The sequence below is a fragment of the Mauremys reevesii genome, linkage group 24 (genome assembly GCF_016161935.1).
Source record: "Mauremys reevesii isolate NIE-2019 linkage group 24, ASM1616193v1, whole genome shotgun sequence".
NCBI lineage: Eukaryota > Metazoa > Chordata > Testudines > Geoemydidae > Mauremys > Mauremys reevesii.
The window spans coordinates 3,883,298-3,898,908 of NC_052646.1; the positions used below are offsets into that span (position 1 = coordinate 3,883,298).

Genomic DNA, 15,611 nt, shown 5'->3' on the forward strand with positions numbered 1-15,611 from the left:
TGTGTGTGTGTGAGAATATTCACAATGTGGGTGCGTATGAGTGTGGACAGTGAACAACGGCAACGCTCTGCCTTGCACATACCAATCCCCCCCCCCATAAAAGACCCCACAGTCCCCCAAATTAGATTACATGTGCTCCGCTGACTAGATTTAACAAGGCCGGATAATTACGGCTAAAGGACGGGAGTGAGATTTGGGCCAGTGACTTCTTGTCAGTTACAAGTTTGTTTTGACTTAGTTTCAGGGTCTCCTTGATACAGTCTGGGAGCTGGTGTCAGGTGTGGACAGAGCTGCTGTACCCAGGTTGGGGCTTATCTAGCCCTTCCCATCAGTAGATCTCAAAGCACTTTACTAAGCAGGTCAGTATCGATAGCCCCATTTTACAGACGGGCTTGCAGGGAGTCCCTGGAGTAAAGGGGACCGGGAGAGGGGCCCACGGGGTGTTTGGGGGGATATGGAAGGATGCCCAGAGCCTCTGGGGTGTGCAATCCGTGCTGCCCACAGAAGCAATGGAATATGCAAGCCCCAAGTCAACCACAGACCTAAGACTAGGGAAGGATCAGGGCGGACCGAGGACAAAAGCTTAGGGAAAATCAGAAGGCGGAATCCCCTCCCCGGAGCCTGCCAGGGAGGTGAAGTGAAGGAGCTGGAAGAGGGAGCTGTAGGACAAGAGAGGCAGAAATTCCTGGTGAAATGAAACCCATTCCTCGCTGCCCAAGTGGGGACAAAAGTGACTGAATGGGGACAGATGGTGGCACCAGATCTCCAGCTCCCAGGAGAGGGGGAATGGCCCTGAAAGGGATCCTCTCCCAGCCCCGGGGATGGCTGGCACAGGGCGAAGGCCAGATAAGATGTCTGGGGTTAGAACCCCATGGACCCAGCCCCAGGAGCAGGTGCAGCCTAGGGATTCAGCGTGGTCTGCGGGGCGGCGAGTGCATTGCTGCAGCAGCACCTGGTGCTTCCAGGGCCCCGGAGGGGGTGTGGTTTGGCAGACATGGGGCGTGGGCAGTTCTCAGATTGGCACACACCCTTTCCACACACAGCAAGCATGCTAGAACAACAGAAATAAGCCTCCCCTAGCTCGTATCTAAGGCGTTTTGTCAGCAGATCTCACCGCGCTTTACAAACAGGTCGGTATCATTACCCCCTTTTTACTCATGGGGAAACTGAGGCACGGAGCAGGGAAGTGACTTGCCCAAGGTCACCCAGCAGGCCAGTGGCAGAGCTGGGACTAGGACCTGGGTCTGCCAAGTCCCAGTCCAAAAGCATAAAATCATTACCCACAAAGTACGCAGACGGCAGAAAGATTGGGGGAGTGGGAAATACAGAAGAGGACAGGTCACTGATCCAGATCGATTGGTAAACTGGGCTGCAAGCTAACAAGATGCGTTCCAAAGCTGCCAAATGTACAATCGCACAGCGAGGAGCACAGCATGTGGGCCATACTTACAGGATGGAGGAGTCTGTCCTGGGAAGCAGAGGCGCTGCTGAAAACGACTCAGGGTCGTGGTGGATAATCAGCTGAACATGCGACGCTCTGGCGAAAAAGGTGTGAGCCTGGGATGCCCAAACGGGGGGATCTCGAGTAGGAGCAGAGAGGTTATGTTACCGCTGTATTTGGCTCTGGTGCAACTGCTGTTGGAATCCTGCGTCAGTCCCGGCGTCCACAATTCAAGAAGGATGCTGATAAATGGGGGAGGGTTCAGAGCCGAGCCAGTCCCCCTGCTCAAACCACTAGCCCCTACTCCCCTCCCAGAGCAGGGCCTAGAACCCCAGTATACAGACTCCCAGTCCCCCGGCGCAAATCTGGACTCCCCTCCCCTCGCAGAGCTGGGTGTAGGACCCAGAGCCAGGATTTTTGAAAGTGACTAGAGGTGAGATGGTTTTTCCTTCCATTTTCAGGTGCGCAACCTGAAGTGGCCTGGTTTTCGGGCAGTTCTGAGCCACCAACCCTCTAAAAGCCAGGTCCCTTTAATGCATCACAAGTGCCCCAAATCACTAGCCACTGTAGCAAATCTTGGCCTGCCAGCGCTGCCGGGGCGCTGGCCAGGTCTCGCTGCCCTAGGGTGGCCGTTTTTTGTACTCCCTACCCTGGTGCTGGTGAGAACGTACTATGTGCCAATTGCCCCCTGCGGGGGGGTCCTGGGAGCAGGAGATGGTGGGCGGGGGGGATAGCCAGGGGCTGCTTTTTCTGAATCTCAACCCTACACCGTCTCCATGAGCAGCACCATGAAACAAGGCCCCAAAAACAGGCATCAGCGTGACCCCCCTGCACTCAGGCGTCTGTATACCGGCCAGGAGCTGGAAAAGCGACTGTGGCTTGCAGCCGGCCCGTGCAAAGGGCCAGCGTGTGATTCAGTGCAGGCCGTGTGCCTGAATCAACGAGCAAGGGTTTGTTTTTGACTGGGATTATTATTATTTGGTTCCCATCCCAAAGAGTGAATTTGCCCTTAAAAGGAAACAGTCGGGCTGGAAAGGCCAGCTAAATATTAGCCCTTATCAGACTTTGACTCCAGCCTTCCCCACAACAGCTGGACGGGGGCCGATATTGGTTTAGGCCTCTCGCTGCCTCCAAACTAAATTACACGTGTGGGCAAGGAGGAGGCGAGAGAGCCGGGCAGCGGGCAGCCAGCCAAGGCCGACGGCAGCCACGGCAAGGCTGTGCCCCTTGCGGGAGCACTGGCCTAGGCCGAAGGATCTGCTGGGGCAGGGGCAATGGCTGGAGAATGCCAGATTTAGAGGCTCTGGTCAGAGGTGGGAGAGATGCTTGTCTGAAAAATTGGGCCAGCAGTTCGAGCAGCGGGCTGGGAGTCAGGACTCCTGGGTTCTCTGGGAGGGCAATGTAGTCTAGGGGTTACAGCACTGGCAAGCGGGACTCCAGAGGTCTTTCTCCTGCTCTGCCACTGGAGTGCTGGGTGGCCCTGGGCCAGTCTCTCCTGCGCCAAGTGCCTCAGTTTCCCTGTAACTAAACTGGGGATGATATGAACCTGACGTCAGAGCGATTTGATGCTAGGATGCAAGGGGCTAGTCAGATAGTTACGAAGGACACATGGTAATGACACGGAGCTCTCCGGCTCATGCTCTGCCCTTCCCTGGTTTCTTACAAAAAAATGAGAATGCTGCCAGACTAACTTAAAGGGCTGCTGCAGCAGGGCCAGATTTCCTCAGGGCCCCCGCAGAGGCTCTGGGAAGCAGAGAACAGCCACCACGCAGTTTGCTCTGGCTACGCGCCCCCATCTGCCTCCCCGAGAAGCAGAGATTAGCCCCACCACCGCACTACACTCTGGCCACGCCCCGAGCCGCTCCCTATGCCAGGGGCCGGGAACAGACCGGATGCAGAGCGCTTATGCCAGTTTCACACAGGGCAGGAAGATGCACGGCGCGAAGTGCATACGGAGTCAGTGGCATATGCTTTCAAGGCACAACCCAAATGCGAGGAGCCTGGGTTATGCCCACACCGGCCCCTCTCCATTGATCTGGACCCTGGCGCCAGCCCTGCCCATCCGAGCATGGACAGCATGTGCCCATAAAGCCGCAGCGTCAGTGGTGACTATTAGGCCTACCAGTGACTCAGCCCTCTAGCCCTCTGTCTCTCCTCTTCGCCTCGCACAAAGACCCCCCTTCTTCTCCCTCGCAAGGACAGAATTTTACCGCACCCACAGCCTGTGTGTGGTGGCTCAGCAGATAACGTACAAAGGCCTGATTGACTTGGATCAGACCCTGGTCTTGGCATTTCAAGCCCCAACGTGCCAGCGGAACGAGGGCGCAAGCTGTTGGCGCCGCAAAGAAAAGAGCTCGGGCTGGGAGGAAGCCAGACGCTGCCCCTCGAGGGACAGCTGGGATGGTTTGAATGCGCCTATTCGCTCGCCCACAAGAGCTGGCCTGGTTAAATCCGATCTCTCTAAGCATCCTGGCAGGAGTTTTCCAGCAGCCCTTGAAGATCAGCTTGGTATCCACTGGTAATAATGAACCTGTTTTAAAGACCCTTCTGCAAAAGGGTGTTTAAGGTTTGTTTTCCTCATTCTGCAGATGGGGAAACTGAGGCACAACTTTTTTTTTTTTAAAAGTGACATGGCCAAAGGTCACACAGGGAGTCTGTGGCAGAGCTGGACCCAGAACCCAGGAGTTCTGGCTCTCAGTCATGTGCACATACCCATGGCACAGGTGGGAAAACTGAGGCACAGGGCAGCGGAAGCCAGCATTTTTCCAATGCAGGCACCAATAGCTGGCCAGACAAATCCAACTCCACACCACGCTGCCTTGATTTTTCATGGGCATGTGCACATTCAGCTTTCCTTGACCTCTCTGCAGCAGCAGAGTGGGAAGGAGGCAGGCTGGCCGGTGCGGCCTGCATAATTCCTGGGGTCTCTGCCACATCTCAGTCCCTCTCCACTGGGCACAGCAGGCCCCTAGTTACCAAAGTATTTATATCATGTCATGTGAGGCGCTAGCCTGCAGCTATTAAAGGGCATCAGCTGGTCTCCAGCGTGCTCATTTATTTCCAGTTGCTAGACTCCCCCATGGAGCCATGTCCTGCCTCCGTCCCTCATTCAATAAAGCAGCACTTTGCTCACGGGCGTCTGCCACTTCTTTCCTTGCAACAGCCCCCGTTCTCCCCCTCAGCCTGCATGGTGCTCCATTAACGCCTGCTCCCCTGGGCACTGCCTTTCCGGCACTGGGTGCGTCGCCACAGCCCATGGCAGCGAGCCTGAGACGCCGGGTCGATAGATAGTGCGGCTTGGGCTCTGAACCCACCACCCCCTTGGCCTCCTGGGCCTGGCCGGCTACCCGGCTATTTTTTAAGGTTGTAGCGTTAGCTGGAGTCTGCAGCCCCAGGCTCTGAGACTAGCTGCTGCGTGCCGTGCCACCATCCCCACGCGTGCTTATCGTGAACGCATTGGAAGGTTTGCTGGCCAAGCCACAGGCCTGGGTATCAGGACTCCTGGGTTCGATTTCCCCAGCTCTGCCACAGACGCCTCGTGTGACCTTAGAGTCAACTGAGCCAGGGAGAATTTAAGAGCGGTAAAACCTTCCTCCCAGCGAGCGCTCACTTTCTCCCTAGGTGGTTATACAGCCCCGCCCCCATTATCTGAGTCCTTCTCAGACGTTAATAAATCCATCATCCCACCTCCACGATGGGGAAGGAAACAGCGCAATCTCCATTTTACAGCAGAGGGAAACTGAGGCACGGTGCGAGAAAGGGACTGGCCCAGAGTCCCCCAGCGCGTCAGTAGCCAAGCCAGGAATAGAACCCAGGAGTTCTGCGGGCTGCCCAAGCTGCCTCGCCCAGGTACAGCAGAGATTCTGGCTAGCCCAGGGGACGCTGGGACAAGGAGCCTCGCTGTGGGGCTCATTGTGGTAGCCATTGAGTGCCTATAATGGCGGCTGGAGCTGCAGATGTTCAGACCCACCTCGAGACTGTGGCACCTCCGAGCCGTAGCCTCCTCTGGCTGGCTTGCAGGGGCAAGCGATGGCGGCTACCTCCTGGGACAAAGTCTCTGGGAATATGCTGCAGGGAGCATGGGAGGAGCAGCGGGGGAGGGACGGAGCCGAGGAGCGAATGGTCCTGCCCCCCGTGGGCACGGGTGGATCTGGAGGAAGACTCATTGTCCCAGCACAGAAAAGGGCTGAGCCTTCAAGTACCAGCTCATGCTGCCAAGGTATTTAGGCACCTAACTCCCCTTGGCAGCACCTAAAGACATTTGAGGACCAGGGCATGAGTCAATTTCCTGCCACACTGCAACTAAGCCCGGCTCTGTTTGGTCCTCAGGCTCACCCGGCCCACCTGAAAGAGCTGTACCCCAGGGATCGGACAATTAGGAGATGCATAGGCTGCATCATCCAGTCTGTCCTCCTGTATATCCCAGGCCAGAGACCCTCGCCTAGTTACTCCCCTCCTGCAGGCTGCAGCATCATCTTCTCTCCTGCCAGGGGGATGGCCGAGGGGAGGGGAAAAGCGGAATCTCACTGATCTTCCTGCCTCTTAAAACACATCCCCACTCCTGGGGGAGTTGCATCAGCCCATCCCAGCTGACACATCTTGCAGGCAGCCGGCCAGGCATCCTTCCCATGGCTCCGTAGAAAGAGCAGCTGCATTCTGCTGTCTCATGGCTAAATCAAACGCACCCTGTCATGGTGCTTCCAAGCGGCGCTCACAAATAGCTGGGTTTGGAATCTCCCGCCCGCCAGTCTCCGCTGGCCTGGCATTCGACTACACTGAGGGTGATTCTGCAGGAATCAGTTTGGCTCGGGGATCAGTGAGGCAGCTGCAAGTCCCAGCTCTCTCTTTCATCAGTTCCTGTATGTAGAGGGAATCAATAGAGTGGCCCCGACCGCACCTCTGCGAGGTACCATCACCATTCTACAGTAGGGAAACTGAGGCCTGGCTTTCACACGATGGGCTTGTACAAGGGCAGCTACTCCTGATTAACTCCATGCATGGGTGCGCTTATTCCAAACTAGCTTCATTCCCTTGGGAAGCGAGGGGGACGTTAACACCAGGCAGGGCCAGACCCGGATCTGAGGACCTGCCCCACAATGACCCCTCGGTTCGCTGCTTTTTGCAGCACCTCTCTCCCCTGACCCCTTGAGCAACCGGGCTGAGGATTGATGCCTAAGCAGGGCGACGGCTGGGAATTAAACATCATCGACATGAGGGTGTGAGGCCAAGTGGGAGGAAAGATGGTCCAGTGGTTAGGGCCCCAGCCTAGGAGGTGGGAGACCTGGGTACCAGTCCCTGTTCGATCACGTTTCCTGTGTGGGCAAGTCATGGGAATCAGGGGCCTAAATACATGTGAAGATCTCTAGGCCTTAATTTCTCCATCTATAAAACAGGGATGATGCCCGCAAATGCATTTACATTGTGAGGTGTCAGCTACTGTGCTGATAAATAAGGAAGTCACTCCAGGAGAGGCTGGGGTAACGGGCATCAGCTGGATGGAGGCGTACAATCCAGAAGCCTGCCCTGCTTTGGGTGAAGTTACACAGATGGCAGAACTGGGGGGTAGAGAAGGCCTCTTGGCTCAGTACCAGGGACGTTTTCGGGACAACCCAATGAGCTCAAGCAGGTACAAGCTCAGCTCTGAAATCCATCTAATCCTCCTCTCTCCAGCCCCTGCATGAATCTGCTCAGATTAGCCCGCTGCAATAAAGCATTCGCTGGTGCATTGTGCCAGGTGGCATCACGTTGGATCACTGCAGCCCGGGCCGCACCCTCTATGGTCCTGCTACTGCTCCAGCCTCCCCATACCCAGAACAGCTGTTAGCTCGCCTTAAAATCCCACTGGCACCGAGAAATTCAGCTGAGTCCTGGAATTATCCACAGGTAGCCCCCTGAAGGGAGAGCGCGGGGATATTGTCTAGGTACGTCAATAACCAGCCCTTTGTCTCTGCTTCCTAAACACACAGCAGATGTCTAGGGGCTGGTGGGGGCAGCTAAACAGTGGCCGCTGTGAGAGGGGACGTGGGGGAAGGATTACTGAGACTCCTTAAGGAGGCAGCCACTTGCAGAAGATCAAAAGAGAGAGATGACGTCACCCCTAGATGTTACCCATGTTCCACTCAAACTCCATGGAACTTTTCCCAGGGCTCTTAGCACAGAGAGTGGAATCCTCCCCCCGGGCCCACACAGAAGAGCTTCGCTCCAAGCGAAAGACTTGCTGGGCTGGGGAAGATGCTGCGGAATCATAGGGGACTTTCATTCCACTTTGCTGGCAGCAGTTTCACCGAGGGGTTGTCTAGGCTGGAGTTTTTGTTGGTGTTTTAACTCAGCTAATTGATTGCCAAGTAACTCAGCTTTAGCAATTGGGATTTATGACTTGTATTGCGCCAGTACCCTGGGAGCCCCGGTCATGGCCCCCATGGCGCAAGGTGCTGCACAAACAGAGAACAAAAAAGCCAGGCCCTGCCCCAGAGAGATCACTAATGTAGACACACCACAAATGTTTGCAATTAGGGTTCAGCCTCTGTAACCGGGAACAAATGTCTCTGTGTCCAGACTCGCTAAGCAGGTTGGTATATTGCTTTGAAATGTTATGGGAGAATTAAAGGGCAAGACACTGAACCATTGAGGTGGGAAGCCGGTTGCTTTATTAAAGGATAGACGAGGTACAGAATACATTGCGTGGCTCATCGGGCACGCCTCGGCTGGTTTTACGAGCGTAGAGGACACGGCAGCAGAGCAGAAAGCTCGGTGGGAGCGGCCGATCTGCGCCGTCCGCTTCATCCAAAGCGAGCAGCCTGCAGAGGAGGCCACTCGTCTTTGGGTTACACTGTATCATCTTCATATACTTCCCGGAACCGACGGCAGCCCTGCATGCTCAGTGATAGCTCAGCACAGGGAAGAATAAAAAAAAAGGTCTCATTCTCAGATCAGGACTAGCAATGAATGAGTTGGACAAACTCCATAACAGTCGTTTGCTCCCTTGGTGAAGCATCTGAGTGACCATCACCCATTCATGATCGAGGGAGCTAGCCCTAAATCAATGTGATTAGGCTGTTTCGTCCAGGATCTTTGTTAGATCAACAGGAAGGGAGGTAACGAGCCATTTTGAATGTGTTGGGCCATATCTTCAGCTGGGGTAAATGACTGTTTCTCCACAGGCTCTGAGGGAGCAATGCCAATATACACCCACTGGGGATCTGGCCCATTGACTTCAAAGGAGATAGGATATACACCAGCTGAGGATCTAACCCTGTGTATATGCAGGTCAATGTGTGAATCTAACCAGCATGCAGTGTGTCTCCCATTCCCCCAAGGCAGAACGGTCTGATTACTGCAGGTACACAGGACAGATCTGGCAAGGTGTTCACAACAAGGGAGGAAGATGCCCTGGAAATTTTTTTGCCTTCAAGTTCAGCTGAGTTCCTGGCATCCTCATTAAAACTAGAGGTAAAGATACAGGTAGTTGTCTCAGCTGTATCCTGTATTGTTATCTTGGCCAATACCCAACCAGGATTCCCGGAAACCCTCTTTCAAATGCAGTGTGTTTCAAGGGGCAAAAAGGACCATGTAGAATCGAGCCCTGGTTCACTCTGGGTGATGATTTCTCTCTTGGCTGGTGTATTTCACCATCTGATGCTGGAAATGGACAGGACAACCCCAGCTCAGAGGAGACCTTCATTACTCTAAGAGGAGCGCTGTCCTAAAAGGACGTCGGATGGTTCTCTAGACCTGGCGTGTGAAAGCAACTGCAGCCTTTGCAGCTCAGTAACCTTTGCAAGTGCTGTCAGAATGTATTTTGCGGTGGATCAAGGTCATTTTCCCCATTCACAAGCCAATGGACTGTAGTCATTTAGATTTAAAAAAAAAAAAGGCAGTGAAGGTCTTGTAAAGACACAGCCTGTCAATTAAATACCTTTGTAAACAAAGCAAACAGACAAACCAGAAGACGGAAATTAAACAATTCTAGAGCCGCCATGGAGGAGGGAAAATGAGCCCGATTCTTATTTACTCTAAGGCCTGCTCATGTAATGGGGCCTTACGAGGGATGTGAATTATAGTTACGCACTGCCAGAGTGATGTAAAGTGGCCGTAGTATAATTGAGAGTCAGGTCCAATGCGTGATTTGTTGTATGAAAAAAGTAATTAAAAAATCCCATGGGTGTGTTCCTCCCAGTCCTAAGAGCCTCCATGTTGCACCCAAAGGGTGAATTTTCCCAGGTCTGGGAAGGGATGTAGCCAATGCAGACAGCAATGTAGAGCTTGTGTGTTACTCTCCATGAACTATGTACCCCACGGAGACAGGACTGAACCCCAAGCCCCTGATTCTACTTCGCTACATTCTACAGAAAATCCAAACACATGTGTTAAAAAAAATTACAAAATTGGTAAGTGTTACAAGGGTAAATTTCCTAAATGCTGCTTCCGATTGTCAATAGAAAATGGCCTATTTTAAGTTTAGAAGGGGTTCCTATTAGAGGAGACCGGGGTGAAGGTACCACATCTGCCCTACAATTACATGGTTTCACTTGAGCAGAAGTAACAGCTGTGATGTGTCTATGGTCAGTGCGTCCCCAGACCCCTTCAGTCATCTTCTGAAGACCACGATTCCTGATCATCTTTGAGCTGGAATTTCAGATGCTGGCTGGGTCCCAGGTGAAAGACATCGTCTCCGAAAGGGGATGGGACAGAGATGGTCTGAGCCTCAAGGTCCTGTCTTTGCATGTGAGCACTCTGCATTATGTCAGCGAATTTGCTGTTGTCAGTTTCATCAGAGACCTGGCCTTTCTTGGAGTGTTCTTCTCCAGTTCCGTGGCCTTCTTCATAGTCTGGCGTTTGCAATGGGCTCTGACTTAGCATCGTTTCCAAGATGGGGAAGGCCTCTGGTTCCTCTCCGTGCAATTCCTGGGTGATGGTGACCTTCCCAAAGAATTCATCCCCAAAAGAGCTCACCTCGTGCCCTCTGGATTTTGCACAGTCGTTCTGATCGGTGAGTGGCTGCAGGTCTGAGATCCCATTCAATATCTGTTCTCCATGCAGCCCATTCAGTTCTCCATTGGCATTGCTCTCCGTCCACATGTGGCTGGATGTCGTCAGTTCCTTGGATTGCGGCGAGGAGTCCAGGAGAGTCTCCTGCAGAGCCCCTGGCTCACTCATGCCGCCGTCTTTCCCCACCTCCTGGGTCTGGTCTGACACGTCAACCCTGCCTGCCGCCTGCTGTTCATCTCCAGGGTGCAGCTCCGAAAGCCTCGCGCCCAGCATCAGCTCTTGGTTAAACTCCAGAGCTTGCTCGACAATCTCCAGGATGTCCGAGTCTTTCATGACATCTGCCGGAATCTTTGCTACTGTCTCCATGGAGTGGTCCATGCCACTTTGATTCATCTCTGTAGCATCCTTTGGCTGCCCGGGGTGAAGTCCTCCGCTGACCTCTGGATCAGAACCCGGGTGGGATTGGGTGACATTGGGTGACTCATCCTCAGAGGAGAGAGGGCTGCCAGAATCTGGGCTTCCTTTCTGGATAAGAGGCAGTTGCCCTTCCAACAGAATCTCTCCTAGGTCATCCGTGCTGGTCAACGGAGAAACCTTCTGAGCATCTTCAGGGTCTAGTTCACCAAGCTCGGGAGCATCCAACATTCCCTCGCTCTCTGTTTGAGCACCGCCTGCAATGCTGCCGCAGTCGCTTGCTTTGGTTGGGAAACCATCCTCCTTTTCTGGCTCCCAGGTGAAATCCGAGCGGTGGGGCTTGCTCTCCTCTGGAGGAAACTCTCCACCCTCGCTGTCTTTGCCCGCATTGCTCTCCTGTTCGACGGTTCCTTCCGCCTCCTTCTCTGATTCAGCCTCAAAGAGTCTCTCACCCCTTGGCACTTCAGATGGCGCCGTGAGCATTTCTGGATCTTCTTCGGTGAGATTTGATATTTCAACCTTGATTTCTTCAAAGTCCTCCAAAACCTCAGCTTCCTCCAGACTGGGTGTCTCCTGGCTGGGTGCCGAAACCATGAAATAACCTCCTCCTTCCTCTGCACGCTCTGATGTTCTTGCCAACACCGGGCCAGATTCATCCTCCTCATTGCTTTCCTTCTCTTGGGAGCTGCTTGGTGTGGCCCTGCTCTCTAGCTGTCCTACGTCATCTGGGGAAACTGCAGTGCTTTCAGAGGCTGGTGGTGAATCTCCACTGTCATCACCTATTGGAGGCTGTTGGTTGGACGTGGCCTCAGCCAGCACCTCCTTTTCATAGAAGCGCAGGGGTGTGCTATCTGGCAGGGTTTCCTCCAACATAATCCTCTTGCCACTTTCCAATTCCTCCTCCATCCCTTCCATTTTTTGGGAGGCATTGGGGGAGACATCCTCCAGGGATCCCAGGGAGTCCTCAGATTCTGAAGACTCACCTGGTGCCTGGGAGGCCATGTCTATGTTCTCCGGCCTTTTAGGTTCTTCGCAGAGTTCTCCCTCAGCTTCACCCGAGACGTCTACCTTCTCCCAAGGCTCCTCCAGCACCTCAGTCAGTTCATCGCTGATTTCATGGCTTGAGGAGTCTCCAAGCTGCTGGGCAGGCTGGCTCTGGATGTCCTCATGCTCTCTTTCGCTGCTGTAATGGTCTTCTTCCATCAGCTCCATGCTGGGGCTGGCCTCCTGCCCTGCTTCGCTGTGTGACACTGGATGCTCACTGCCTATAAAGTGACCTGCATCATCATCATCTCCCATTATTTCTTCCATCTCTGCACCCAAACTGCCCTTTATCTGCTCACGTTCATTTTCTGTTACTCCTGTGCTGGTCATTAAAGTGTCCGCCCAGGCTGGTTCTTGCAAAGCAATGTCAGCAGCTTCCCCTGTCTCCGGATAGCCCGCTGCATCTTCCTTACCCTCCCCTCCCTGCTCCTTTGGCAGGTGCCCTTGATAGTCTTCTCCCACGTCTTCCTCTCTGCCCAAAGACTCCAGTTTCTGAACATTCTCCAGACCCTCATTGGCCAGCATAATGTCTTGTTCAAAGCCGTTCTCTTGCAGACCCCCAATCTCCTCCTCCAAGGTAGCTTTCTCCTGCTTTAAGTTTTCATGTCTCAAGCCGTTCTCATCTGCACGGAGATCCTCGCGTCCCAAAGTTTCCTCTTCCAGCTTTGCCTTGTGTTCTTCACTGTCCCCTCTTGTTCTGTCCAGGGTCTCATCCCCCAGGATGCTTTCTTCAGCCTTTGACACGGTCTCATCCCCAAAGATGGCCTCTTTGATTCCCAAGAGCTCACGGTCGGAGAACATCTCTTTCCTCCCGTCCTCTCCAACTGCGGCATCAGTCTCATGAAGTGACATTTCCTGCTGCTCAAACTTTTCCTGCTCAGCGCCATTAAGATGCTCTTCTTCGGGGCTTTCCACGACCAAAGCTGGGTGACTTTCCATGGGAAAAGCTTGAGTCGCTTGTATTTCTGCCTGCAGAAATTCACTTTCCAGCATCTCTGCTTGGAAGTTGTCTTCTTCATTCTCCCTGGAAGGGCTCCAGAGCTCTCGCCTTTCCTCGTCTTCTGACAGATGCAACGCTTCTGTGCTCACCACCTCGAGGTCTTCTTCTCCGCGGTCAAACTCTTCCACGTTCCCTTCTGCGGCAGGTAGGTGACTGTGGCCACTTATCCCAGCCTCCCAACTCTTTCCCTCTGCCCCCGTTAAACCCAGCCCACCTTCATCTAATGGACTTCCCCGCTCTGTGCTCTTGCAAACTGCATCAGTCTCCCCACACAAGTCTGCATTCTGTGACCTTGGTGTCTCTTCTTCTTGACTCTCATTCTGCTTCCAAGATCTCACTTCCTCCCGGGTCTCTATTTCAGGCCTTCCCTCGGTGGCTAGAATATCAGGGATGCTTTCTTCATTCTGCTTGGTGGAAGGACCCAGCCCTGACTGTGACTCCTCTCCGTCCTGTTGAGCAGAACTTTTCACATCCGGGAGCTCCTGGATGGCTGCTTCCCTGGTCTCCTCTTCAAAACGAGGCTCTAGGCCACTGTCCATTTCATCGGTGGCTTCGGTGCCTTTAAGGGCCTTGAGCTGCTCTGCTGGATGACTGGCTTCCATCTGGCCTTCATACTCAGTCTCCTTCCCTTCTTCCAATACCTCTGCGCTGGGAGAAGCAGCTAGCCCGTAAGCCTCTTCCAGGGGAGCAGAGACATAAGATTGCACGTCGTTTGGGGCCTTATCTGCTTGCAGAGGGCTGGAGTCCACAGCTGGTTTGGCGCAATCTATTACTTCCTTCGGTGCATCTTCCAATGCTTCATTGACCAGCTGCCTGGGACAGAGCAAATCCTCGGGACCCAGCTTCCCGGGTGGTTCTTCGCTGGGATCTTTCTCAACCTCTTTCCTGGCTTCCTCGTGACAGCCGTCCTCCTGGCCAACGTCACCTGCTTCCACCTGGCTTGCAGGTGGCTCTCCACCTTCTGCTGCCGGGCTCCTGCGTTCCGTGTCTGGATCGGACCGTCCCACCGGCCATGGCTCCGGCACTGCGGAGCGCATGGAGTCAAGCCTCTCGAACGGCTCCTGGGAGAAAGAGTGGGCCACCATCTCTGCTTCGGCAGCTTCGATCGTCTCTCCGGCGTGGGACAAGCCCAGCATGACAGGGATTGAATGGCCCGGAGCGGCGGTATCCCTCACAGCCTGGGCACTTTTCAGGAGCGGGGACTGAAGGACTGAGTTGATTTTCTGGAACTCTCTAGCAACGGGGCCGTCGCTCTTGGGGAGCACGGCGGCAGCTTGCAGCTTGGGGGAGTTGATTTGGTTTCTCAGTAGCTGTGTCTTGCTCTCTCCCTTCTGGAAGGTGGTGGGGCTCAGTCGGTGGTCCCAGGAAACCAGTCGCCTGCTCTCGGGCGTCACGGCTTGGAGTTTGCTGTTACTCACTTCCAGCTTGGCATCTGCAAAGAGCACAGAGGAAAACAAGCAGAATCAATAGCCCGAAGGGTATCCCCAGGGAGAAAACACCAGCTACTCAACGGGGAAAGAGTTAGCAAAGAGAGGCAGACCGGGAGCTGAAGTCTGGAGGCTGAAACCAGACAAATTCCAGTTAGAAGGCATGAGAGTGAGGGTGATTACCTCTTGGAACAAACTACCAAAGGAAATGGTGTATCCATCTCTGAATGTCTTTTTGGAAAGAGGCTTCAGTCAAATGCATGACCCCAATAGAGTTGCAGCTGCTTATGCCACCGAGATTATTTTTATTTAGCGTCTTTCAGAGGCGGCGACTTTCTGAGTTCCCCTGGGGTGCTCGACCCCCGCTCTGCCCCAGACCCCGCCTCCCACTCCACCCCTTCCCCCAAGGCTCCACTCCCACCCCACCTCTTCCCGCCCCCGCTCTGCTGCCCCCACCTCTTCCTGCCCCGTTCCACCCCCTCCCCTGAGCATGCCCCACCCTTTCTCCACCTCTTCCTGTCCCCCTCCTCTCCTGAACAGCTGATCTGCAGCAGACAGGAGGAGGAGCTGATCAGCGGGGCCCACCAGTGGGTGCTAAGCACCCACTATTTTTTTCATTGGGTGCTCCAATCGCGGAGCACCCACAGAGTTGGCACCTCTGGTGTCTTTCCTCCAACCGGTGGGTAAAATTCACCCCACAGCAGTGGGCCAGCACCACTCGAGTCTCAACTATTTTGAAGCCTTAAGTGGGGCTTAAGTGGTGAAAAGTACTTGTTCTGGATGTTGGGCATGGGGATGAGTTTCGCCCCGTAGGCATCGAAGGATCGCCCATCTTTGGAATGCAGCCACCTCTGGGGTGGAACGTAGCAGCTGTGTGACAGCGCACAAGAATGCTACTCAAGCAATTAGGTATGGGATGGGAGGATTAAGAGCCAAACTCTACCCTCCCTTGCAATCCTATTGACATTTAACAAGGTGGTGGTACAGTTCTAACTAAAGCAGAATATATGGATAAAACTTTTTTATACACAAGGAAGATGACTCTGTCCTACTCCACCTCAGATGGGCATAGTGGCAGCTTGTTACTTAACAGTAATTGAAAACAAAAATGCATAAGATCTTTTAAAAATATGAATGATGCCTACTCTGAGTGCTTAGAATTACATTGCAGTATCTCCCCTAGACGCTAGCTTCAAAGGGTTAATAACCTTTTCATCCAGAGGAATCCAAACAATAATAATACCTTGTCAAGTATCCTCCACCCGATGCATGTCAGCATTCAACCGACACCTTATTA

General features: G+C 53.8%; 1 protein-coding gene across 2 annotated transcripts in view; it reads right to left on the reverse strand.

Annotated features, from left to right (window-relative positions):
• Positions 1-8,075: 8,075 nt before the first annotated feature.
• The window catches only part of NES (nestin), a 28,622-nt gene continuing 21,086 nt past the window's right edge, over positions 8,076-15,611 (reverse strand). The window contains exon 4 of one of the 2 annotated variants that reach the window (XM_039513485.1): positions 8,076-14,319. In XM_039513485.1, coding sequence (XP_039369419.1) covers positions 10,025-14,319 — 4,295 coding nt within the window. In that variant the 3' untranslated portion in view covers positions 8,076-10,024. The remainder of the gene's footprint in view (positions 14,320-15,611) is intronic. The other variant, XM_039513484.1, reaches the window with a different exon arrangement.